The 26,813-nt window shown below is 37.3% G+C and overlaps 1 protein-coding gene across 18 annotated transcripts in view; it reads left to right on the top strand.

The window, feature by feature from the left end:
- The first annotated feature begins 3,289 nt into the window (after window positions 1–3,289).
- LOC18431294 (long chain acyl-CoA synthetase 1) overlaps window positions 3,290–26,813 on the top strand; it is a 55,386-nt gene continuing 31,862 nt past the window's right edge. For 6 of the 18 annotated variants that reach the window (XM_088858848.1, XM_088858851.1, XM_088858847.1 and 3 more), the window contains exons 1-20: window positions 3,290–3,547; window positions 3,666–3,731; window positions 3,860–4,068; window positions 5,027–5,090; window positions 5,261–5,350; window positions 7,667–7,723; window positions 7,982–8,030; window positions 8,256–8,332; window positions 8,442–8,481; window positions 8,584–8,678; window positions 12,514–12,681; window positions 12,811–12,921; window positions 17,314–17,401; window positions 17,513–17,579; window positions 17,671–17,746; window positions 17,851–17,968; window positions 19,813–20,058; window positions 21,628–21,767; window positions 21,846–22,028; window positions 22,739–22,858. In XM_088858848.1, the coding sequence (XP_088714974.1) occupies window positions 3,923–4,068; window positions 5,027–5,090; window positions 5,261–5,350; window positions 7,667–7,723; window positions 7,982–8,030; window positions 8,256–8,332; window positions 8,442–8,481; window positions 8,584–8,678; window positions 12,514–12,681; window positions 12,811–12,921; window positions 17,314–17,401; window positions 17,513–17,579; window positions 17,671–17,746; window positions 17,851–17,968; window positions 19,813–20,058; window positions 21,628–21,767; window positions 21,846–22,028; window positions 22,739–22,858 (1,935 nt within the window). In that variant the 5' untranslated portion in view covers window positions 3,290–3,547; window positions 3,666–3,731; window positions 3,860–3,922. Of the gene's footprint in view, window positions 3,548–3,665; window positions 3,732–3,859; window positions 4,069–4,832; window positions 5,091–5,260; window positions 5,351–7,666; window positions 7,724–7,981; window positions 8,031–8,255; window positions 8,333–8,441; window positions 8,482–8,583; window positions 8,679–12,513; window positions 12,682–12,810; window positions 12,922–17,313; window positions 17,402–17,512; window positions 17,580–17,670; window positions 17,747–17,850; window positions 17,969–19,812; window positions 20,059–21,627; window positions 21,768–21,845; window positions 22,029–22,738; window positions 22,859–23,297; window positions 24,741–26,813 lie in introns of those variants that run through there. The other 12 variants (XR_016049771.1, XR_016049770.1, XR_016049769.1 and 9 more) reach the window with 7 other exon arrangements.

Here is a 26,813-nt window from a genome sequence, read left to right as displayed (position 1 = left end):
CTCGAATATCCATGAATGTTTAGGTTCCAGCCCTGAATAAACATAGTAATCATTAAAGGGTGCGGTTTGTATAGAGCCGAGGCTCTAAACAATCAAATTAGAACCCGCCTTCAAATAGTATCGAGAAATATGGTTTCCATACTGAAAATTTTTGTGATAGCCTTAAAATATATTTTCATCTTTAATTATAAAATTTAAAGCTTCAAAAATAGTATATATCAAGAAGATTTATGAGAACTTGAAAATCTTGAAAATTGACAGCAAAAAAATGTGTTACAAGATGCACTATTTCCAAAACTTGAAATCCATTTTTTTTTCATGTACATGCATTTTGATGTCGAGATGAACAATTTGATGATATTTGAGCATCAAAACAACATCTTCTATTGAAAATTTGAGGTAGGCTCTAATTTGATTGTTTAGATCCTAGACTCTATATAAACTTTGAGCAATGATCCTATGAGACCCTCCCACTCCCATGTGTGTAGGACCCCAAATGATCACCATTACATTTGACACAAATCTTTAGAAAAGTTATCACATGTGTGTGAGACTTGACTTTTCTAGAGATATATACTTTAGAGTCCTACATACATGGGTGTGGGAGGGTCTCAAGTCATTTCCCATAAACCTTCCCCTCTTTAAAGCATGTTTTAGGTAGGTACCGGTTTCCCATCTTTAAAACATGTTTGTACCGGACATAAAACTTAAAAAGAAGATATTAGAATAGTATTGGGATAATTTTATAGCCGTAATAATCTTGTAAAATAATTTGGGAATTTGAAAGATATTTTGCCTTTAAGAAAAGAAAATGCAACCCATCATATGAATACCTTGGAGAGCACAATAAATTATCGTGAAACCAACTATACCTCTCATGGTCAATGTATCTCCTTCATCAACTCATATTTTAGGTCCACAGCTTGTTCGAGCTATGCATGCAGGTGCGCCTCGTACGTGCATCCAACTGCCCTTGCGGCCTCAGTTCGTACCACCATGGTGGCCCTACTACCACACATAATTCAGTCTGGGTGATACTCGTACGTGCATCCAACCGACCGTGCGGCCGCAGTTCGCACCACCACTGTGGTCCTGCTACCACACATAATTCAGTCTTGGTGATACTGGTGGGGATCGCTTGTCACTGCACCGTTGCATCTCTGATTTGAGATGTCCCAAGATGAAGGCCGGCCTTCCTCCCGATCGTGATTCGCTCGGGGCGGTAGTGGAGTGACGGTGTCGTAACGATGGTTGCATGCAAAGCTCCTACGCTCTCCCAACTTAGTTTACAATCTCTCTATGCCGAGTGGACCTCTACCTCTCTCCTCTCAGGAGCCCCCCTCTCTCATCTGGTCATGCACCATCTTTATCATAAAAATAACGTCATCTACAAGTTGGTGGGGTTATCAGTCACGATCGAAGCAAAGAAGAAGACGCGCGACAATGATTGTGACTCCCACAAATTCTCTATCTTGCGTGAGTGGAACAAAATACACATGCTGGCAACGGTTTGCGTCTAGGTCGGGCTAAAAAATAAGAAAAAATAAAAGAAAAAGAAAAAAGAGGGGATGGGTTGGGTCTAACCGGACCGACAGCTAGGCTTTGGGGCCATAGTTTGTAGCTACATTGGGAGCACAGTCAAGAATAGAAGAGAGATCAAAACCTTCAACCCTAATTCTAGGTCCTAGTCCATCCAAACATGGGTTCCATTGCTTAAAAGGTGCAGTCTTAAGTGCGTACTTTTTTTTTTTCTTATTGATTTTTTATTTTTCTGGAGAGAAGTAAATAAGGTGCTCACACCACCTTTAAAAAGTGATGTTTTCAATTTTCCATTTCAAAAAGTAAATAAGGTGCTCACGCAAACTAATAATAGTATAGGTATCTCCAGATTTTGCATGAAGATGCAGGTTTGATATTGAAAACTCTTGCAATGGCTTGAAAATATTTTTCCACCCAAAATTATGAAATTTAAAACTCTAAAAATAACATGAATTGAGCAAATTTATAAACATTTAAAAATCTTAAAAATGCATGGTTTATATACTTTGTTATAAAATGTATTATTTTTAGGGAAAATATCTCTATACCTCCTATTTTTAGGTGTCATTTCACAATAGACCTAAAGTTTTAAAATATATTTTGAGACATAAAACTTGTAGATTTTATTTCTTCTAATTCCTTAACTAATTTAAACCTATTTTTTTAGGCCAAACAAATCTAAAAAGACATCTTTTCCAAAAGCCATCATCCTAAACTTCTAGAGAAAGATAAGGGTTTCTGGGAGGTGAGAGGTTCATGAGAGGAAAGAAAGAGGTGTTTGGAGAAACATGGGAGGAGAGAGAGTGAGAGAGATGCAGAAGAGAGATAAAAATAGAAGTTTGGGGTATATAAGTGGAGAGAGATAAATAATTAGGTTTAGAAATAATATATCTTTCTCACATTTGCTTAGGTTAAAAAATAAGTTTAAAATTACTAGGGAGTTAGAAGATGTATTTTGAAACCTTGAGTTTATCAAGCATTAAACTTAAAAATAAGGGATATAGAGATATTTTCCCTTATTTTTAATACTTATAGTTACATTTTTTTTTTCTTTTTTTTTTTTCCGAATATTAATTCATTTCGATATTGAGATGATCAATTGGAAGGTTTTTCAGTATTAGAAAAAACTTTTTTTTATAGATTTTTTTAGTTGCACCTCACTTTTGTTTTTCAGTATTAGAAAAAACTTTTTGTATAGATTTTTTTAGTTGCACCTCACTTTTGTAGTGTAAATTTTAGTGCTGTCAGATTTGCTGTGGAGCCTTATTCAGTTTGGTGGAAAAAATGAAGCAATACGGTGCTTCGGTTTGGAGGAAGACTTCAAATTTTTTTAAATATAATATAAATAAAGAATATATAAATATAATAAAAAATTTAAAATAAATAATTAAAAAAAAAAAAAAAAAATTTGTGCTTCGGCCAAAGATTATGAATAATACCGAAGCACAAAATTGTATGTAAGAAAAACAATTATTTTAAGCAGGTTGAAGCTGATGCACCGGAGCTTTGCTTCGCTTCGGGTATCTTTTAATTATTCTGCTCTCCTTGGTATTTAATATTTTGATGAATTTCCCTTATTTTCCTGAATTTCCAATTTGATCTAATATGAGGGCATAATGCTAAAACAGGGAGAACCTTGCCATTTTGAAACTGTGCAAGACTTGATTGGAAGTGAGGGTAGTTTCCGTCATTTGGCTCAGCGTTTCTTCACGCCTACTGTTTTATATTCGCGCGTTTTATCTGAGAAGATGACTCGTTTGATAAAAAAGCGCGGGTCTGTTTCTGAGCTTTAACGGTTACTTCTGGTCAAATTAGGCAAAATCATTCAATTCCTCAAAATCATTCAATTCCTCAGTGTGCCGGTTTCAACTACCAAAATTAATGACTCCTTCTCTACCTTCGTCTGCGCATTAAATGGAATCCGTGGAAATGCTGATGGTATTTGCCTATAAATCCCCCTTCTTCATGGGGTTCTTCTCATCTAAGCTCAAACTTTGGATTTTGGATTGTAAGGACCCTTTTTTTCTCTCTCTCTCTTTCTCTACTTATTTGTCAATTGTTCTGCAACTTTTAAGCAGCTTTAATGGTGGTTCATGCTTTTCTCATTTGTGTTGGGGTTTGTTCAGGTTTCACGGTATTCTTTCTTCAGGTCTTTTCACTTTCTGGAGGGCTTGGGGTCGGTGGTTTTCATGGTAAGTGTTTTTTTTTCTCTCTCGAGTTCTTCTTTATTGTTGTTACTTCGTGGAAGATTTCCTCTGGCGTGCTCTTGTCCTTCTTTTTGATGCCGAGGTTCTTATTGTTTCTCTCTCTATGTTTTCAGGGTTTCTGTTTTCTGTAGCCTATGGTTTTTGTGGGATCTTTATAGGGTTTGAAGAGGGAGATAATGAAGGAATTTGCTGTTATTGTGGAGGATGGGAAGGAGGGGAAGGATGGGAAGCCGGCTGTTGGTCCAGTTTACCGAAATGTATTATCAAAGGATGGGTTTCCACCACCTATTCCTGATATGAACACCTCTTGGGATGTTTTCAGGTGAGAGTACAATGTTATTTTTGCCTATCATGACATACTAGTGGGTGAATAACATCGAGGTGTTCAATTTATGCTTAGCAGTAAGAGTAGATTATAATGAGGAGGAAATTGGGTTCTATCTATAGATTGTATTTTTTTTTGTAAATTCTGTTTTTTTTTCCCCATGTAAGTTAATTTGAGCAAGAAATGTTTGAAAATTGAGTAATGTACTTTTTTAAGGAGGAAAAGAGTGGGCCTTCTTGTTTGAGGTTGTATTGTGCTTTGAAGTAATATCAGCAATAATGTGTAAAAAAATGTTGAGGACTTCATTGGTTTTTGTTATAATTTATTTCCAATTTTGAATGACAATTGAGAGTACTGTTTGAGACTGTTCAGATGTAAGGGAGTTGGTCACATTTTGACATTTTGTTTCATACTTATGCATTGGGAAGAAGAATTGTTCCATTTGTTAGTGATGATGTGTGTTTCAAGAGTTGATAGATTCTTTTGCATTCTTCTTGTATTCAGGGAGGGGCAAAAAGTTTATTTATGTAAGTTACGCGACAAAAGTGTTTTCTACTTGAACGAAACAATGCCTTCTCCCCTGTTTTCTCACTTCATGCATAAACCCAATGAAAAAGAACAAAGTCATGTGTTAAAAATTGCAAATGTGCTTTTTGGTTTTCATTTTGGAGCCTGAATTAAATTGTTGTTATTTGTTAAATGCATTCGAATTACAATGTGACGAGAGTAAGCATGTGCTTCATTTCTTGGTGTTAAAAAAGAGGAAGAGAGTAGGTGATGCGTTAAAGAAGGGAAATGATTGGGGTTTGTCTTCAGAACTCCAAGCACGAGACTTGATGAAGGGTCTTGCAAAAATGGAATAGATGGAATATGAAGGCTTTTATTTGTCTTTTTTCTTTGTATTATTCATAGAGAGGTGTTAATGTGTTTCTTGGCTGGAATTTGGGTGCTGAAGGGCCTCAATTGAGAAGTATCCTTCAAATAAGATGCTTGGATGGCGTGAATTTCATGGTGGAAAGGTGATTCCTTTCAATATTTCATTTTTCTGGTTGATGTAGATTTGAAATTACCGGTATTTAAGATGAACAATGAAAATTTGAGTTGAGTGGTTTGATATTGTTTATTTTCGAAATTTAAAACATAAAATTGTCTTTTACTTAAAATTTGAGGATTGTTATATGGTTTACAGGCAGGGAAATATATTTGGAAAACCTACAAAGAAATCTATGACGACGTTTTGCTTGTTGGTGCTGCCTTGAGGGCAAGTGGTGCCAGACCGGTAGGCAAGGGGCCCATTCTAATGTTTATATTTCTGCTACAATATTTGTGTGTGTGTATATATATATATATATATATATATATATATAACTCTTAAAAACGCCTATAGGTAAAATTGAATAGTGTTTCATCCCTCCACATACATGCTTTGTCTTTTGCGGTTTTGCCTTAAAAATCTCCACAGATCTACGCGAGCCATGACGGTTTCCCGTGTTTTTTTGCGTGAAAAAATACTGCCACAATTATGCTATCTTTTGTGCTTTTTCCATAAAAACCTCAATGGATCTACGGGAGCCGTGGTGGTTTCCCGTGTGTTTTTACTTGAAATATTATCTCCACGGACATGCATTGTCTGTTGCGGTCTTTTAATCCACACGGTCCAAGAAAATCAGACGACATCGAGCCTATGGGCAAAAACACTGCTCATTTTCGCCCAGAGGTATTGCATAGTGGCTTCCTATATATATATATACAGGGAAAAGATCTTGGCTGACAGCTACAGTGTTAGCCAATGGCTCAGATTGAATCTGGGCCGATCTGACAGTCACGACCTCATTTCATGTTTGAATTTTTATTTTTTTTCTACAAATCCTTTGAAGTCTTTATTCTTTAAAAATAGAAGAATCTAATAAAAATATAAAAACAATAATTCGTAAAATATAAATTGACCAAAATACCCCCAAAATGTTTTGGGGGTATTTTGGTCAATTTATATTATGAATTATTTTTTTTCATATTTTTATTTGGTGCGCCTTGATGAGAAGAATGAATGTCTAAAATTTCAAGTGATTTGGATTTGTAGAAAAAAAATGAAAATTCAAATGCGAAATGAGATTGTAACTGTTAGATCAACCCAGATTGAATCTGGGCCATTGGCTGACACTGTAGCAGTCAGCCCGTGGGCTGACAGAATCCACTCTCATATATATATATATATATATATATATATATATATAAATCTTACAATAGCTAGGCACCTATAATGAATAGTAATATAGGTGGAATCCCAATCGAGTGGTTCAAAATACATATCGCTATTTTAATTTTAATTTTTTTGAATAAATTTGATTACGATGAAATTTTGGGAGTATATACCTAACACTATTGCGCATCATATAAAAATATAAAAAAATTATTTTCAATAATTTGAAATGACCAAATTACCCCCATTATTTTTCAGGGGTATTTCTTATATATTTTTTAATTGTGCGCCCCCTTTTTTAGTATACACATCTAAAATTTCATTATGATTTGATTTTTAAAAAAAATATTAAAATTCATATAGTGATATGCATTCTGAACCACATGATGAAAATTTGACGGCTGATATTCCACCTATATTACTATTCATTATAGCTGCCCAGCTATTGTTAGCTTTTTCCTATATATATATATATATATATATATATATGGGAGTCACTGTTGTATGCCTATATGCGAATGGCCCAGATTCAATCTGGGCCATCTTGTGGTCGATCTGATGCTTATGGATGTTCGATAGTGTTTGAATTGTAATTTTTTTCTACAAATCCAAATCACTTGAAATTTTGGGCATATGTTCTTCTCATCAAGGCACACCTAATAAAAATATAAAAAAATAATTCACAAAAAACAATTGACCAAAATACCTCCCAAAAAAAACTTCTGGGTTATTTTGATCAATTTATTTCATGTAATTTTTTTTTTGATAGTTTTCATAGATTTTCCCATTTTTGAAGAACATATGCCTAAAATTTCAAGTGGTTTGGATTTGTAGAAAAAAAAATTAAAATTCAAACACTATCAGACTTCTGTTATTGTCAGATCTGGACTGTGGGTGTTTACTGTAGCTGTACGCACTTGAGCGCACAACATCTTTTCCCTATATGTATATATATATATATATATATAAGAGAGAGAGAGAGAGAGAGAGAGAGAGAGAGATTTCGCCTATAGGATCACTGGCGTCCATTTTTGGTGGATGGCGGGGACGTGGCACTGCACCGGCAGTGACAAAATTGTATAGTGATTTCGCCTATAGGATCACTGCCATCCATTTTTGGTGGACGGCGGGGATGTGGCACTGCACCGGTGGTCAAAGGGTTGGTGCGGAGGCACCATGGATATAACAGGTCTGTGGAAATCAAAGGGTCTTCGCCTTGAAACGCAGCGGCTCTATGAGAACCTTTTGGGGGCAAAATTGTTGTACACTTTTGCCCCTATGGGCTTTAAATATATATATATATATATATATATATATATATATATATATATATATATATATATATATATATAGCACATAATTGATAGCCCAATGCTAGTTTTGCTTTTGTGACAGGGTTCATGTGTTGGAATATATGGAGTGAACTGCCCACAGTGGATATTAGCCTTGGAGGTATGGTATGCTTTATCTGTTTTTCTTACCAAATGACTCTTTTAGTCCAATCGTCTATGCAAAACCACAGTTCGACGGGTCATAACTGTTCATTGACATGATGCCCAATGATATGGAGAGTGTGCAACATACCATTGGGTCATATTATTTCAATGACCGGTGATGACTTGATAGAACATGGTTTTTTTTTGTAGTCCATTGGATTATGTAATAATTTCTGTTCAGCATTATTATGCTGATGAAATGATGCTTTTGCAGGCTTGCAATGGCCACAGTTTCATTTGTGTCCCACTTTATGATACACTTGGTGAGTTCCTGCCCTTAACTTTGCCGTATCATGTGTCACTGTTTGTTTCTGGAAAATCTATTGGTATTATGCACTGTGGCGGTATCATTTTCTCAATTCATTTATGCTTCAAATCACTTCTGCTGGGTTGTTTATTTGATTGCTTTCAATCAATCCTATGTTATTCTTTTGATTGTTTTCAATGAATCCTGTTGTAACTCTCAGTACGATATGCCATTTGAACAGGACCAGATGCTGTGGATTTCATCGTTGAACATGCGGAGATTGATTATGTTTTTATTCAGGATAAGAAATTAACGGAAGTAAGCATTGATTATGACAAATTGGTGCCTGAGCTCTTAAGAATTGTTCCTGTAATTTGTGCCCTTGATGCCAGATTAATCCTGAAAATGAGCTTAATCTTCTATGCAGATATTAAAACATGACAAAAAGTATTCTAGAAGGCTAAAGTGTAAGTCATTGGCTCATTTCATACTACCAATTCATTTTGCCATCTTGAAATGCTTATAGCTGTTGGTTCTAATCTCTCAGAGTTGATTATCTGTGGTTGCAGTGCTGGTTTGCTTCACAACCCTGACAAAGCAGCAAAGACAAAATGCGGCCGGCTATGAAATTGCAGCATATTCCTGGGATGAGTTTCTTCAAATGGTTTGATTCTCTATATGCACACCCACTATATATTAGGCTATTGAATTTAGCTTTTATTCTAGATTGCTATACTGAATTAGCTCACAGTGAACGTGTTGAAAATATCATTTCTTCTTCTCAACAGACTAAAATAATTTGTAAAATGACTGATTTGTGTAAGCAACTCGTACATTGCTCAGAGCAGGAGACCACGTAGTTTTCACTCTAGTGCACTGAACAGTCAACTGGTTTGTAGCTAGCTGAGTTTTGGTTCAGTTTGAAAGGGTCCAGAAAATTATATGAACATAACTAACCCCTCTAGTGGAACTCCCATATTTGATTCGCAGAATAGACCGATGTGGGTTTCCAAAACTGCAATTCTGATTCATTGACGTTAGATGCCAGTTTATAAACTAGAATTAGGAAACCCATTTGGTACTGTCAAATAACAAACTTTGAATGTAAATAGTTTTGTAGTTCTTGATGTCACATCACTTAAATATTATGTTTAAATTATGGTTCATAAGGCAATTTATTTGATTTGCTGCAAATAAATAAAAAGAGTACAATGTTTTTTTCTTTGTAGAATTATTTGGTCAGATCTGTTATGTACACAAGGGAAATTGTCGAAATACACTCAAGACATGAACTACTTGACATGCTGTCCATTATTTAATTTTAATTTTAGAAGGCCGATATTCAATTTGAGAAATTCCATCTAAGGACTATAATCATGAGTTAAGAGAGGCACTTTCCTTTTCTACCCCTCCTAAAGTTAATTCCCAAGAAAACCACTTGTTGCACGGACCTATGGCTTGTACTTCTATAAACTCAAAAGATTAGTATTCTCCCACGGGAGCATCCCATGGGCAAAGAAACCCTAGCTAGAATATTTTTAGTATCCCAAATTTTGAGAATATATACATTCAAGAAAATTTTGGGGATATACAACTCAACCTAGAAACCGACCTAGAAAATAAAAAGAATTCGACACTTTTTGGAACCCATTTAAAAAATCATGCCCAAGGAGTGCATATAGACTTCTAAATCTAGGTGTTTGAGCGCCAAAAAGAATGTTCTTTTAAAGCGAAATTTATCCAAAAGCACTAAAATTTGGAACTTCATCATAATCACCCCAATCCGAGAGCGTACTTTTTTTCATGTAGTTCCAAAATGTGTGCCTAGGGTTTTTTCCTTTTCTCTAGGTTGAGTAAGTGATGTCCCCAAAATATGGCGTCCTAAAAATACTCCTAAATAGAGTTTTACATTTTGCTTCTGTGGGAGCATATTAGTGTTTTTTATTATTTGTTTTTTTTCAAATTATAATAAAAAGGCCCACTTATAATTGTTTTATTATAAAGACATAATCAATTAGATCTGTGCCTATCAAGTGCTTAACTTTGGAAGGAGAGGCAAGATTGGAAAATGCCCCACAGTGTTTGTTGGTGGAATTTCTAAAATTAAGTATGGGCCTTTTGGAATAAAATAAAAAAAGAAGGTTAAAATGTCAATTAGTTAATTATTCCCTGATTGAATTTTGGTAAATTTCCCTTAAATTTTTTTTTTTAGATGCGGAATAATATTGCCATTTTACTTGCCTAGCAAACTGAGGAAAATAATTGTGTTAGTTGTGAACCTGAGCGAACTGGAATAATAATCAGTGCAACCTAAAAAAAGGGTCACGCCCCAAGCTGGTATAGCATATAGTTTAGGGAAAAAGATGTATAACTCCCTCTTTGTAATTGCAATCCTAAATAACCCCTTAGATCTATTAAAGCCCATGGACCCCCTCAAAGTTAAAAGAAAAAGATGTTTAACTGCCTTCTTAACTTTCATTTTCCAAATTACAATATTTATCCTTTTTATTTTTAATGACCGAAATGGAATTTGGGATGTTATGTTTAACTATTTTGAGGGGTGAGAGAGAGAAAGCTTTTCTAATGTTTGGGTGACTAGGTTATTAGAAAAAAAAAGAAGATAAATATTGCCATTTGATCTATGAAAAAGGTATGGAGGCAGTCGAACGTTCTTTTCTTTTAGCTTGAAGGGAGTTCATAGACTTTTCATGGACTTGCCGGTTTATTTTGGATTATAATTATCTGAAGGGGTTATATATCTTTTTCCCTATGATTTATTGTACCTTTGGCATTTATCAATGGTGTCAACTCTATCGATGCAAATTACATGAGATGCTCGTGAGAAAAATTGCTTTGTACCAATGAATGAATAAGGGCATTATGGGCCCTAGAAATATCGAGTAGGCATAAAACATGCCCACATGCCCTTGCACACACACATCAGGGGCAAAAAGTGTGGCTGTTACATGAAAATAGTGGCTGCATATTATTACTAAGGGACCCACCAATCATGATTTTTAAAGATAATAGGTTAGTAGGTTAGGCAATAAAACAATCCTTACACTAAAAATAAAATAAAATTCTTGCTGCAACGGCCCTGATATTGAGTTTTAATTGTTAATTAAAAAAAAAAATTTAGATTTAACTTTTTTTTGTACCATCCATTTACACCCAAATTTTTTATCCTTCTTTGGTTTCCCAAAATGCCCTCACTTTGGACTTTAAAGATCTTAAGTGACGACTTCGGATCAAAGTCATCATCATCATCATCATTTTCTTCCAAGCCTTATCCAAATATTTGGGGTCGGCTACATCAATTATGTTTCTCCATTCTTCTCTATAAAGGGTCATACATTTAGTAAGACCAAAAGTTATTGTATCTTTTCTACTACTTCTATTCATGTCTTTTTGGGCATTCCTCTTACTCTTTTAGAGCCTTTCACTTGAACCAAATCGCGCCTCCTAACTGGTGCTGTATTAGGTCTATGCTACATATGGCTAGCCCACCTAATCTACTTTGCCTCCCCTTATCGCTTATTGAAGCCACTCTTATGTTCCCTAGTATGTATTTGTTTGGAATTCTATCATTTCTTGTATTGCTACTCATCCATCTCAACATTTTCATCTCAGCTGCGCTTGTCGTATGGATATGTTGTTACTTGATCGCCCAATATTTCGTCTCATAATGCATGGCTGGTCTTACAGCTGTCCTATAGAACTTTCCTTTCAGTCTCAATTATATGTATTAATTCCGAAGTCCGATAAAGAATGATTTCGGATCAAAGTCATCAGGAGTTTTTCTACTATGACTTTCGACCTTGAAGATCCAAACTCAAGACTTCTAAAATTTGACTTCAACTCTTGAAGATCCGAGGTTAAGACTTTTAACTTGACTTTGGATCTCAAGGATCTAAAGTCAAGTATTTGTTACCATGGGCGTAAATTTCTCTTTGAAATATTCATGTGATTTTTGCTATCTTTCTGAGAATTTTTTCAATATTTTGGTCTTCTTTCCCCTTTTTTCCCTTTATGTCCTTTTTCCCATGTTTTTGGATTAATGCCTATATCCCAAATATGTAGCCGAGTACCAATATGAAATGCAAACGGTCCACTTTTGGGGTGGTTCTAGAAGTCCTTTCTTCGAACCTTGACACATGTGCAAAGATAAATATTCCTTCATAATTCACACACTCATATGCAATTCATATACCAGAAGTCCTTTCTTCGAACCTTGACACATGTGCAAAGATAAATATTCCTTCATAATTCACACACATGCATATGCAATTCATATGTGACTGAACAGCATTGCATGAATTCCACTCTCGTTGGGTTCCACTGGTCAATTTTGTGATGTGCCTGAAGAAGAGCTTTTGCTGATGTTTCTTCTTTACCATGATGCAAACAGCTTTATGGAGAACACACGATAGCTTTTTGTTTCTCATGAAGGTCAGGTGTACCATAGTTCATCAGTGAGAGTGACGTGTTGCAAATTTCAGGGTAAAGAATATCCAACTGAACTTTCACCTCCGAGGCCTCTTGATGTATGCACTATAATGTACACAAGCGGAACAAGTGGAGAACCAAAAGGTGTTATTTTGACACATGAGAGTCTTGTGATGTATATAGCTGGACTTGACATTTTCATGGAGCAGTTTGAAGATAAGGTTAGTTTCTTGGGATTTTTATATATGTTGCTCGATTGAATATTGGCAATTTTTTGAATTTTCCTTCCTTCACATACTTTGTCGTTTGTATGACACAATTGGCATGCATTCGGTTGGTTGTGCAAACAGATGACTGTAGATGATGTATATTTATCTTTCCTTCCACTTGCTCACATCCTTGATCGCATGGTGGAGGAATACTTTTTCTATAAAGGTGCATCTGTTGGCTTCTGGCAAGGGGTATGCAACTTGAATCTTTCCACTATCTTTGCTCTCTCTCTCTCTTTCTGGATTTTAGGTATTTTGATTGTGGAAGATGTTACAAATTCATACTCAGAAAACACTGTTGGAGTCAGTTTCGGGCTTTTGACAAAGTTCAAAACGACTATGATACTTTTGAAATATTAATCTTTTGCAAAATTATCAGCCTGCCTAATACCTTAAATCTGTAATCACTCTCTTTCAACAATTGATGATGGTCAGTTGTGAAGAAGCACCAGCAACTCTGTGTGTACGCATTCATGCATGTGTGCATGCATTTGTGTGTGTCCATGCAGTCTTTCCCTTAGGAAGCTAGATTGGTAGTGTTAATCTGTGGAACAAGGTCATACAGTATTCCTATTGCAAACCATGAAGAGAAAGTTGAAAGAGTAGAATAGAAACATCTTTGGTTGCTTAGAATAGAGGAAAGACATGCCTTTTAGGATATTTCAACGCTGGACATGATGGAGGAACATTGTCTGATTCACATTGGCCCTGTGAAAAGAAGCTTTAGAGGAACTATCACAAGATCACTCTTCAAAACAAATTTAGTTGATGTTCTAATCTAGGGTTAAATGGCACCAAGAAGGGCCAGTAGACTTTGAGATGATTGGCGCTACTGTGTTTTCTTCCGATCATTCGCTCTCCATGCGACATATTTAAACCTAAGTTAGATCCTTTTGACTGGATATTGAAGAGGTGGCAAGATGCTTAGAAAAGTCCTTTGAGGTGTTGGGACCACTTGTGTATGAGTCTTTTATCTATGTTACATTGATTCTTTTGTTTGGGTGCCGTACTTGTGTAGGACATTACAAAACTTGGCTGCCTAATCGGATGAATGGGGAAAGCGCCTAGGCGGCATCTGGGTGGGGCACCTAGGCGGCTTGCGTCTAGGTGCCCGCCTAGGCGTCGCCTTGACAAAACTTGCCGAGGGCGGAAAAATGCCCTCGGCTAAGGTCAATTTGGTAATGGCCCCCCTAAACCCCCACAACCTAATCTGTGGCTTCTAGAGAGATAAAAACTCCCCAAAAACCTCGAACAGGTGATTTTTGAAAGATCGATAAATTTTTTATTTTTTTGATTTCTTTCGAAATCAAAGATAATTGTTCGTGGTAGTTTTTGGAGCTTCTAGTGGTCTATTTTGACCTATTAGATGGAGTTTAGGCCAACATCGTTTTGATTTTGATATTTTAGAGCATTATCATATTTGAATTAGGGTTTTGATTATTTTTGCTATACGATATTATGTTGTGGATCATTTTTCTTTTCTTTTACCTTTTTGTTTTATGATATATTTACATATTTGTAATTGAAAGATTGAATCTTTTTGTGATTAATTGAATTTTTCGTCATTTGGACGTGAAATTGGGCCTATATCGATTTCTTTCATGGATAACTGATTTCTTTTTTGTACAATGTGTCATATTTTGATATTCTATTATTTTTGTTTTACTTTTTTTGATAAATTAATAATTGTGTTATATCTTAATTCTTATGTGAAGTTATGTATGATTATTATTTTTAGATTGATATCATATACTTATTGTTTCATATTAAGCTATTTTTGTTTTATATATATATATATATATATATATATATATATATATATATATATATATATATATATATATATATATATATATATATATATATATATATATATATATATATATTTATAAATTTTTAAAACTTAGAACTTTAAATTTAAATTTAAATTTAAAACTTAAAAAATTTAAATTTTTTCCTTATGTTAGTAGTTAATACTTTAATCTTATGTATTTTTCAGGTTTGTTGATTAGGTGATTCTGATTCACATTGATACTCAATTAATTATTGTGTCTATGTGACAATGACTTATAGTGGATCAAAAATTGCTCTAAAAACTCCCTTAGGCCTAAAGTCCTGTCCTAAAAACCCCTTTTGTCCTTTTTGTTTGGGGGAGAGTGGTTCTTGGGCGGGCGCCTTGGTGGCTAGTCTAGGTGCCCGCCTGCTCTTTTTTGAACATTTGCGCACATATCAAGGCAGATTCTTCGTGATTCTTCTTCTTCTCTAACCGTTGACTCCATCATTTTAGAGGTTTGATCTTCCTTTTTTGCTTTGAGCAGAGATACATGAACTTTGAGACTATGTGTGAATTCAGCTTACTAAGGCATTTTTAATTTTTCTTGTCTATTTAGATGAGATGGAATATAAGAAATAATGTTGTATTTCTTTTGTCTCTATATAATATAGTTGTGTCACTGAATCTTGTTCTTCATGGCATGAGGAATCTGTCGCCCCATACCTATTTTGACATTGAGAAAAGTGCCCGTATCCGTGCAATGTAACTTGGTATCGGCATGGACCAAAAGCTAGATAGATGACCTGTTGTCAAGGCTGATGAGGTGGAGCCACTCCAAAGTAAGTGCTTGGGTTGGGAAATGTGCATGAGAAATTCTAACAAGAACCTATAGGACCTAGTGATTGTGAAGTACTATTGAAGTGACCAAGAAGTTAGGTCCATCGAAGACCCTGTTCTTCTTGTTCCATTGGAGGGTAGCCCTCATTGATGTAGTAGCCATAGCAAGATTCTAGTTGATTAAATGTCACAGATTCTGGCTTTGGTGGCTCAAAAAGTGAGAAACCTCAAAAGGTTTTGGCAGGGTAATGGTGATCGATGACTTAAATGTTTAGAGGTTTACAAGCCTAAAGACTTGGGAGGTGCAGGGGTCAAATGATTGAGAAGATTTCTCATAAAAGCAAAAATGCTTTAGAAGAGATAACACGGTGCTGCTTGAAAATTGACATTCAATGTTTGTTCCAGATAGAAGTAGAATGTGGCCTATTGCCCATATCATTTAGAACAAGTACAATAGTAGCAGGCTCAATGGGGGTTGAGAGAGCTTGGTTGGTATTCTAGGGTGTCAGGAGTGTGAAGGGTGTTGTGGTATCTATAGCCTTAATAGTTTTGTAAGGGGTTTGAGTGTAGGAGGGAGGAGGGAAGTCGTGCAACTGTGGTGAGATGTTTGGTATGGTGTTAATTTTTCTCAGTCATGTTTTCTAAGGCTATCTATCTTTAATCTAGGTGTGTCGTCCATGACTAGTTTGAGAGATAAGGGGCAATATGCGGTGCTCTTATTTTAGAGTTTAGAAGACGCCTAAAGGACAATGAGGTTGTAGGATTAAGCTCACTCTTTTGTATTTTTTTTGAAGGCCATTTCTATCTTGTTCAGGGATTGATATGATTATATGAAAAAGGAATAATAGCGTTTGCATTCTTTATATTAAATTCTTCTAATGTGGGGTGCAGCACTTTTCAACGTGCCAATCCCTCAATGCTTTTGATGTTTAGATCTCCATTTAAGTTCCTTTGATTGTTGGGGCACTAGGTGAGGCCTTCATTATTGATCACTTGCAGCACCATGGATTCAAATTCCTAATATATGCCTCCCATGTCGCTAAGGAGTCCTCGAAGTATATTCTCCTACATCACCCCTTAGATCCATCTTATGTTTTGTTTGGAGCACTGCTTGATATGTTGTGGGTGATTGCAGTCCTCAGTGGCTGCACTGTTATGTTGTTGCTCTCCTCTGTCAGCGCTAATAAGGGCCTGGAATATGTGTTCTCTGGATACATTCTTGGGTATTTGAAGGAGAGGAGTAATAGTTTATTCTGGGACTTATTCATGTGCTAGTTAGAGAGAGTTTGGAATGCTGTGGTATCTTGGGTTCTGTGCTCCAAAAATTTATAGGTTTAGGTACACAATTTCGACCTGGGATTTGATGTAAGAGGGTGTACTCTCAAGCACGATAATTGCTCGATGGGCCCTACTCCGCTAAGGCCATCTAAAGCTCAACTTAGATTGTAGCTCTTGTGGGAGTGTGGGACCATAAGGGGTATCATGGTTCTGAACCATTTGAGGGGTATGTCGGTAACATTTTTGGGACCCACTGGGTGAAGTGATACTTCAGAAAATTGATGCCTGGGGATCTCTAGAGGGATGAGAGTGTCGATCATTCTCCATTACTCTGCTTGTGGTATAGCAGTCACTTGATGCCATTAGGTAGGCTTGCTGGGACAGACTGTTTGTGTGTCTTTTATTTGAGGATGCGGAAGCTTATAACTAGGACTCGTTATTTAGCCCGCACATTGATTCACATCAATGAGGATTAACCACTGTTTTGTGTCTTTGTTTATATGCACCTTAGGTGTACTTGTATGTACACCTATGTCTTATTTATTGTTAATGAGAGAGAGAGAGAGAGAGAGAGAGAGAGAGAGAACCTGAATATTTCCATTTTACCCTCAAATTTTCAACTTCTCATATTGCTTACATCCTATTCCTGTAGACCTTGGGAAACACTAATGGTAACCTTCTGCTTTCTTGTGAAGGATATTGAAGCGTTGAAGGATGATCTTATGGAGTTGAAGCCGACGTACTTCACTGGTGTTCCTAGGGTGTTTGAAAGAGTTTATGAAAGTACTAGTCTATGTCCCTGCTGTTTATATCTTCTGATGTCCTACTCGTCAAGTTTTAAGATTAGCTGATTAGTTGATGTGTCCTAACAGTTTCTTGTCTTCTTGACTTCAGGTGCAACTAAGGCAATAGAAGAAGTTGGTCCACTCAGGAAGAAGATCTTTAATTTTCTCTATAAACAGTGAGCAAATGCATTCTATTACAGTTTTCTGTTTTTTATTTTTCTATGAGCAAAGGTGGTTTTGACATTGTATCTCTGCATTGGGTGGCAGCAAACTTGGATGGATGAAATCAGGGTATAAACATAGTGAAGCATCACCCTTCGCAGACTTGATTGCATTCAGAAAGGTTTTTTCTTTACAGTTTTATTGCTTCTTATGTGCTTTGTAATGGTTATATCTGTCGACTGTTTCTGGAGTTACCTTGTTCTTTTTCTTGTGCTCCGGTAATAGGTCAAGGCAAGGTTAGGAGGCCGTGTTCGCTTAATAACATCAGGAAGTGCTCCTTTGAGTACAGAAGTGGAGGAGTTCTTAAGAGTTGCGAGTTGTGCTTTTGTTCTCCAAGGCTATGGTAAAATTGAGCTTTATTGGATTGAATTTGTTGTCATCATATGCAATTGTTGGTGTGAGATTGTAAATACACAAATGTACCCATCATCATCATCATCATCAGAGCCTTTTTCTAACTAATTGGGGTCGGCTACAAGAATCCTGGTTTACCATGTTGCTCTATTAAGGGAATACCCTCAGTGGCGTCATAAATCCCTATATCTTTTCTCACTACTTCCAACCATGTCCTTTTGGGCCTACCCCCTTCCCTTTTTGAGCCTTCCACTTGAACTAACTCGCACCTCCTAATAGTTGTTATATTGGGTTTGTGCTGCACATGGCCAACTCACCTAAGTCTACTTTCTCTCATCTTATCGCCAATTGGTGTCACACCTAATTTCTCCTGTATGAATTTATTTTGAATTCTAGGTCTTATTGTCTTGCCACTCATCCATCTCAACATCTTCATTCAGCTACACTCATTCTATGCGTATATTGTTTCTTGAAGCAATTCTGCCCCATAAAGCAAAGCTGGTCTTACAGTTGTCCTATAGAACTTGCCCTTTAGCTTAATTGGTATGAGGCGATTACATAAAACTCCAGTTGCACATCTTCACTTCATCTACCCATCTCTAATTCCATGTGTGACATCTTCTTCAATCTCTCAATTTTCTTGGATTTTCGATCCAAGATATCGAAAATGCGCCCTTTTTGGTATTTTTTGGCCATGAATCTTAACTACTTCCTCGTCTCTACTCCTATTATTACTAAATTTATATTTCATATACTCTTTCTTAGTCTGGCTAATTTTAAAACTTTTCGATTCTAGAGCATCCTTTCAAAGTTCTAACTCTGTGTTAACGCCATTTCGGCTCTTATCGACCAAAACTATGTCGTCTGCGAACAATATACGCTACAATACCTCATCTCGTAGGTGCTTAGTTTAGTCGTCCATAACTAAGACAAAGAGGTATGGGCTCAATGCTGACCCCTAATATAGACGCAAACGTCCCCATTCAAAACCAAATAAATGTGAATCATCATAAACATCTAAGTCTTATCCCAACTATTTTGAGTGGGCTACACGATTCCTATTCCCGCAATTCTGCCAAAAGCAAATAAATGTGAATTAGCTTACAAAAATTTTAACGGCACATGAACTACATAAAAGCTGAGAACAAAATTGTAAATCAAAGCCCTAAAATTTTTGGGGAGCAGGTTTTAAAAATGAAATATAGAAGGCACACCAGAAAGATGTTTATCATATATATGTTTTAGGTATGATGTTTGGTATTCTAGAAGGATATGGATATTTGGTCAATTTATAAGTGGAAACAACCATTAGAAAGAAAGATTTTCGAATGCCAGAAATCCCACTGCCTGCCTGGGCAGGGAGGGTGTGGGGATGAGATTTGTTTGCTGCTTGGGAGGGGAGAATTGGAATGTGTTTGATTATCTTTATTGGAAACAACATAAAAAGCTTTAGGGCATCTATTGTACTTTTCCATTCCTTTTCATTCTTCATCAGATACCTTGTCATACAGCCTCATTAGTAAATCTCTTCATGTGTGTGCGCGCGCGTGTGTGTGTGGGTGAGTTTGCATGTGCATGCTGGGTTCCTGTCATTGTGGTAATCACATGCATATGAGAGAGAGAGAGAGAGAGAGAGAGAGAGAGATGTGATTCTGCACCTTAAGGAACTACTTAAAGTTCTGTGCACTTATACATTTCTGCATTTGCGATCCTGATTGTATCTTTTATGAACTACTTAAAGTTCTGTGGACTTCTATATTTTTCCATTTGCCATCCTGATTGCATCTTTGTGAATAAATTTCTGGAATGACTATCATAGCTAATTGTTTTCAGGATTGACTGAAACATGTGGATTATCGGCGCATTGTTTCCCTGACGAGATGAGCATGATGGGGACTGTGGGAGTTCCCTCTGTGTATACTGAGCTACGTCTTGAGGAAGTTCCAGAGATGGGGTATTATCCTCTTGGCGAAACTGCACGTGGAGAGGTTTGTGTTAGAGGGAAGACACTCTTTTCGGGATACCACAAAAATCCTGATCTTATAAGAGAAGCCATCAGAGATGGTTGGTTCCATACAGGTAGTCCAATATCCAGACTGTCGATAACTAGGTTGTTGACCTTTCAAACTATATCTGGTTAGCACTTGATGAAAACAGTATCTTAGTATGATTTATTGCCTTGAAAAAAAACTTTGTTTTGAATTTATTTATGGCTGTATAGTATGTTCCAATAGGATCATATTGTACGCTTGCTCCCTTGGACAAAAGAGCTACTAAGAAGGATCCTCGGAAAATTTGAGATCCACTTTAGAATCAATAGATGATTAGAATAAATTGTTGAGTTCTTGGAGACCTAGATCTAACCATCCAACAATTGGATGGTTTGTGTTTAATCCTATGACGTGATTTTGTTTGGGCACTTCTAGAGTGTGCATTGAATCTTTTTCAAGTTATTATTTATTTAGGTTAGTGGGTAGATTGAGTAGTTTACGGGTGACATAGCTTTGATTGACAAGACTAGAGATGGTGTCAATGCAAAGTTAGATCTTTGTAGGACGCTCTAGCATCTAAAGGATTTAAAATTAGTAGGGCTAAGATAGAATATAAGGAATGGAAGCTTAGTAATAATAGTAGTAAAAATGAACAATTAGTTAAGATCTATGGCCAAGAGGAACCTAAAAAAGATTATTTTCGATATCTTGGGTCAAGAATCAATGAGCATATAAAATTAGAGCTGGGTAGACGAAGTGGAGATGTGAATTATGTGATCGTCTCATACCAATAAAACTGAAGGGGAAGATCTATATGGTGGCCATGCTTTAGGGGATAGAATGTTGCGCTGCAAGAAATAACATATTCATACTCTGTAGAATGAGTGCGGCTGAGATGAGGATATTGAGATGGATGAGTGGTAAAAGAAGAAAGGATAAAATTCAGAATGAATACCTCGGAAGGAACTTAGGGATAGTTCCAATAGGCGATAAAATGAGGAAAAATAGACTTAGATGGTCTGACCATGTTCAACGTCAACCTAGAACACTGGTTGGGGGGGTGATTTGGTTTAAGTGGAAGGCTCTACAAACACAAGGGGAAAGTCCGAAAGGACATGGATGGAAGTAGTGAGAAGAGATATGGTGACCTATAATCTGACTGAGGGTATGACCCTTGATAGAGTGGAATGATGAAATATGATTTGTGTAGCTAGCCCCAAATAGTTGGGATAAGGCTCGGATGATGATGATGGTAGTAGATTGAGTGGTTTAAATTCCCAAAATTTGGGGTCCTAAAATTACCTTGTCCAGGATTTTAGCAAAGGGATTAAGTGTACAATTTTTTCCCTTGGGAGCATATAATCTTATTGGTTTATTTTGGGAATGTAGAGATTGATTTGATTGCTTATTAGATTTTATTTTATCGTATATGGCTTTCTTGGTAAAGGTTCAATAATTTTTGTTACAATGTCTCTTCTAGTTGATTCTCTCTAGAGAGAATTCTATGTCTTGCAAGTGCCTGTTATGCTGGAAAAGTGTCTTATACACTGAAAATTTCATGCCTATCTATCTATCAATCTACACAAACACTCATGCATATTTTAGATATATTTCATTGATCAATTTTGTCTGTCTCTAATGCATTTGGTTCATCCAGGAGATATAGGGGAGTTGCAGCCAAATGGTATTTTGAAGATTATTGATAGGAAGAAAAATATATTCAAACTTTCTCAAGGGGAGTATATTGCAGTTGAATATCTGGAGAAAACCTACTGCTCTGCACCTATTATTGAAGATGTGGGTATTTTTCTACTTTATCCCTCATAAATTTTAATTTTAAATTTTAATTTTTAGTTATTTATTTTTTTTCTGTAGATTTGGGTATATGGAAATAGCTTCGAGTCAATGTTGGTTGCAGTAGTTGTACCACATAAAGAAAGTGCTGAAAAATGGGCATCTCTCAATGGACAAAAGGGGTCCTTAACTGAGCTGTGCACACTTCAGCAACTGCAAAATCATATTCTCCTTGAGCTTAGATCACTTGCTGAGAAGAACAAGGTAACTTTCCACAATGTGCAAGCTCTGTGTGTGAATTGGTTAGATTGGCTTCTTTACTTTTTTGAATTTCTATTTTGCTTCCCCTTGATTTCAGTGCTAAATCATTCTGAAGTCACAGACTCCCTTGATTTACGCTAGGATCTTAGGATTTTTCTTTGGGAAACTGTCCCCTAGTCCGATGGATCATGGTTTACTCAACTATCCTTTGAGGTCATTTGTATCCAATAAAATGATTCACTAGGATAGGTCAAGAGAGGGACCCACCAATGGGACATGTCCGGTCTTAGTGTGTCCCGCTTTCCCTATCGTTTGTCTAATTTCCTCAGATAGGGATGATCATAATGAATTATGAGTGATGAGTACATAATAGTTCATTGGGTAGTGTGCTTTTCTATTTCCTTTGGAATATAACAAGCATATTGATGCTTTGCATTCTCGTGCCTTAAGAGTTCCTCCTTTGCAAGCTAAGGGAAATGATGTTTTCCCCCATTCTTGCATTATTAGTTTATCTATTAGGATTTTTTCAGTATTCCCTTTAGGTGTGATTTGTGATTTTCCTTCTTGAGGTTTGTCTTTATGCATTTTTTTTTCTTGCTCTTCTTTTTTATGTTTATGTTACTTCGTGGCAAATTTCTTTGTATGATACCCTGTATAGGTTCCTCCTATATGCATTGTAAATGTTCTCAAAATACGTGTTTCTGCTTTTTCAGCTGAGAAAATTTGAGTTTATCAAAGCGGTCTTCTTGGATCCTCAGCCATTTGATATTGAAAGGGACCTGGTGACACCTACACTGAAGAAGAAAAGGGGCCAACTTCTGAAACACTACAAGGTAAACTGCTCTGTGTGTGTCTCGAGAAGAAAGCTATGTTTTTAATCTTTTCTGAGCCCAAACTTCTCGCATATCAATTGAAGATATAAATCTGTCTATAGACATGAACAAGAAACAAGTCTACACTTAGATTCCTACATGCATATGACCACACTAATACGAAATAAACACATTTATGTGCATGAACTAGTCTGCTTTTTCCCTTGCCTAACTTAGTCTATGCTTAAATTTGTTCATATCTACAAGCACCCTAAGAAATAAACACATGCATGTATACATGAACTCCTCTACTTTGCGGGCTACCTAGCTTTTGAATTCATTTGACATCCTTTGGTATGCTGCGATGAACTTCTATTATCATTAGAAATCTGGCTTACCACATTCCCTTGCTTTATTGTGCCTAGTTGGTGGTTTAAACTTTTGTTTTGCTTGTTTTTAGTCTCTGCTGGTGATAAATCTTTTGAGAAAAATAAAAACAAGTTGCCAAAAGAAGGGTGCTTGAAGACATTTTTCAGTACCTTGGTCCTTGACGCGGAATAAAGAGGAAGCATGTCAATAAAGCCTTAATATATACTGAAATTCTCGACAGTCTCAAAATTGCCCCAGAATGGGTCAAAATCTTTCTAAGTTCTTCAAAGAGCCACCTGCTAGGTTTCGTCGCAATCCGACATATCTAAGGTAGCGCAGACAAAGAAACAATTTCGGAAAAATCAGCCACTAGCACCCGGAAAAAGACCTCGTAACCAGAGCTATATTCTTGATGTGTCAAACAGCTGTGGGACCACCGCCATTGGATCCGGCACGGTCGAAAACCTCTATGGGTCAAGTTTCAGCTTGATCGAGCATTTTAGGACAAAGTTATGGGTAAAAGACCAAAAAGTGGTAGGCTGCGCACTATTCCCGTGCGGCCTCCCTACACCAATCTCCATTAAAGGAGGCTGATGTGTACAGTCCCGAGCAGCAACTTCAAAGGCCGATATCTCACTTGTACTGAGTCAGATCGCTCTCAAATCTGGTGAGCGTGTTCGTCTCATCAAGACGAGCGTTTTGATATGTGGCATGACCTGTAACGATACTTAAGCAGGGAGAAAAACTGGAGAGAAGTTGATGATTCGTGAAGATAGTTGCAGAAAATTCAGCAGCAGCAAGCTTCGCTCGAGCAGCCAAATCACGGCGTTCGCGTACCCGATCGATGTGAAACCAATTGCATTATATGCGTAAGGTTCGAGGCTATCTCTAGTCCGAACCCCGCGTATGATGAACAGTTGGATTTCACACACGGAGCCGTCAAAGCTGCTGTAAATTCCGGCCTCCAAATTTCCAGAATCCGACCAAAAACTCAAGACAACAAAATTTTCGATCGGACACGAAATCGAGCTGCATTTGTTGCTACGCGATCGTGACGGCATGCTTAGTGTGATTCAATGAAGAAATCAAAGAAAAACATCAAGAAACAAGCACACTATCGATCCAAAGTTTGCAAGATTCATTCAAATTTCGAGTCGCATGATCGTGACCCAAGAACACGATCCATGATTCGAAGTTGGTATTAAATCGATCGCCATGCTGAGCCCTACAAGAAAACAATCATCTTTCGATCAAACGAGCATCAAAGCAACCCTGAATTAGTCATAGAAGATCACGCAAGTTCTCGAGCAGCAGTAGAGACTGTTTTGGAATTTCACACATTGTTGGGCAGGGGCAAAACAGTCTTTTTGCACCCAATTTTAGAATTTCTTTTAATTCAATTAAATTGTAATTATCATCAACTTAGGTAGTTTTTGGGCGCAGACCTATGTTTGGGCCCAATTCTATATAAATATGCAAAGCCTAATTGTAAAAGAACCTTTGATCATTTAATAAAATTTCAATTCTTGCTTAAGTTCGTGGGTGAGTCTTGGAGAGAGAAAGAGGAGAGAGAAGAAAAGAGACGGTATTCCTTGGTAAGGTAACTTTCTCTCTCCTCTTTTCTCTCTCATCTCTCACTCTTACTCTCTTTTCTTTTCTCATCTATCTCTCTTTCTCTCTCTTCTTTTCTCATCTTTATCTCTCTTCTTTTCTCATCTTCATCTCTTTTTCTCTCTTGTCTTTATCTCTTTCCTTCTCTTTTTTCTTTTCTCTTTCCGTCTCTCTCTCTTCTTTCTCTATCTCTCTCTTTCCTTCTCCTTCCCTCATCTCTATCACTCTCTCTCTTCATCCTTTGGTTATCACTTTTCTTTTTCCCTGCACTTCTCTCTTTTCTCTATTCACGCATGGCGGACCTATCGTTTGGTGTGACGTCTTCCTGCTTTTGAGGCATGAATAGTGAGTCGGGCCATAACTTGAGTGGCGGGCCGGGCCTCTATCAAAATTTCCTTTTCTCTTCAGTCACAATCGGCGGAAGCATATCGTCGCCTGTGTTCTCTCTCTCTTTCCTCTCTTCTGTCACAGCCGGCGTAAACCTATCGCCGCCTGTGCTTTTTCTCTCTTTTCCTTTTGTTACAGCCGGTGTAAACCTATCGCCGGCTGTGCTTTTTCTCTCTTTTTTTCTGTCACAGTCAGCGGAAGCGTATCGCCGCCTGTGTTTTTTCTCTCTTTCTTCTCTTCTATCATAGCAGGCAGAAACCAATCGCGGCCTGTGCTTTCTCTCATTTTCTTTCTGTCTTAGATGGAGAAAGTCTATTGTCGTTTGTACTTTCTCTCTCTTTTCCTTCTGTCACCGCTAGCGGAAGCCTATCGCCACCTGTGTTCTTTCTCTCTCCTCTTCCTTCTGTCACAGCTGGCTGAAGCCTATCACCGACTGTGTTTTTTCTTTCTTCTCTTTATTCTGTCATAGCTGGCGGAAGCCTATCGCTGCCTGTGTTCTCCCTCTGCTCTTCTTTCTCCCACAAACGGTGGGAGCTCATCGCCGTCTGAGTTTCTCTCTCCCCGTCTCATTGCCGTTTATGTCTTCCTTCCTCTTCCTTATCTCTCTACTTCTTCTCTTTGCTTTTCCCTCTCTTCTTTCTCTTCCTCTTTCTTTTCCCTCTATCTCCTCTCATGCTCTTCTTTCTCTCTCTCTCCCTTTTCTTCTATTCTTCTCTTCTTCTTTCACTGATTTCTCTCTCACTTCGCTCTTCCTTTTTCTTTTCCTATCTTATTTCTCTTCTCCATCTTCTCTTCTCTCTCTCTTGCTGTTCTATTTTCTTTTTTTAACTCTTTCGTTTGATCAAAGGGGGGGTTGAGACTAGCACTCCATGGTAGTCCGGCCGTCTAACAGTACCGCCGTTGTGCCGGTCAGAGTTACTGTGCCTGCTTTATTGTCACGACAGACTAGCCATTGTGTCAAGCTAGTCGGTATTGGTACTGTCGCCTAGTAGTAATTTTGTTGAGTCGATCTGAGTTCCAAGCTCGTTTTACTGCCACACCTTGTCAATTACCTACTAGTTTAGTCACTGTGTCGGTCTCATCGCCTGGTTAAATTCTTCTCATCCCAATCTTAATTCTCTCATTCTTCTCTTCTCTTTTTTGAATGTGAATGTCTGTATACGTTCACCCAAAGGCAAGGTGGGGTCCCTTGACCCACTTGTATTGTGACATTTGCCATGTGTGTGTGATTGCAGAAACAGGAGAATACAGGCTAAGAAAGGCGATTCCAAACCAGTTCTACGACTGAGGGGCTTTCTTCGTGATCTAAGAGGGCACTCACGCGAGCTAGCCTGAGTAAGTCTCGAACCCACCTTAAATTCCTCTCTCGTCGGTTGGTCGACCGGCCCTCACTCATGAGCGAGGTTCTCGAGAGAGCGATCTCAAAGTCTCGGGTTCCCTTGAAACCCGAGATGCGTGCTGCCCGATCATCCAGATCCGGAGGTCGAGATCGAGGCACCTAGGCACCTAACTAGCTTGGCGACTCCACTGGGGACTTACTACCCCTACGTCGGGTCGTTCTTGGTTGGCTAGTTTCTCCTTTGTTTTTCTGTTTTCACACACTTACGGC

Source organism: Amborella trichopoda, chromosome 2, assembly GCF_054954075.1.
Source record: "Amborella trichopoda isolate Santa Cruz 75 chromosome 2, AtrichopodaSantaCruz75HAP2 v2.0, whole genome shotgun sequence".
NCBI classification, from domain to species: domain Eukaryota; kingdom Viridiplantae; phylum Streptophyta; class Magnoliopsida; order Amborellales; family Amborellaceae; genus Amborella; species Amborella trichopoda.
Note: the sequence above shows the minus strand (reverse complement) of the source record. Positions and strands in the feature narration are given on the sequence as shown.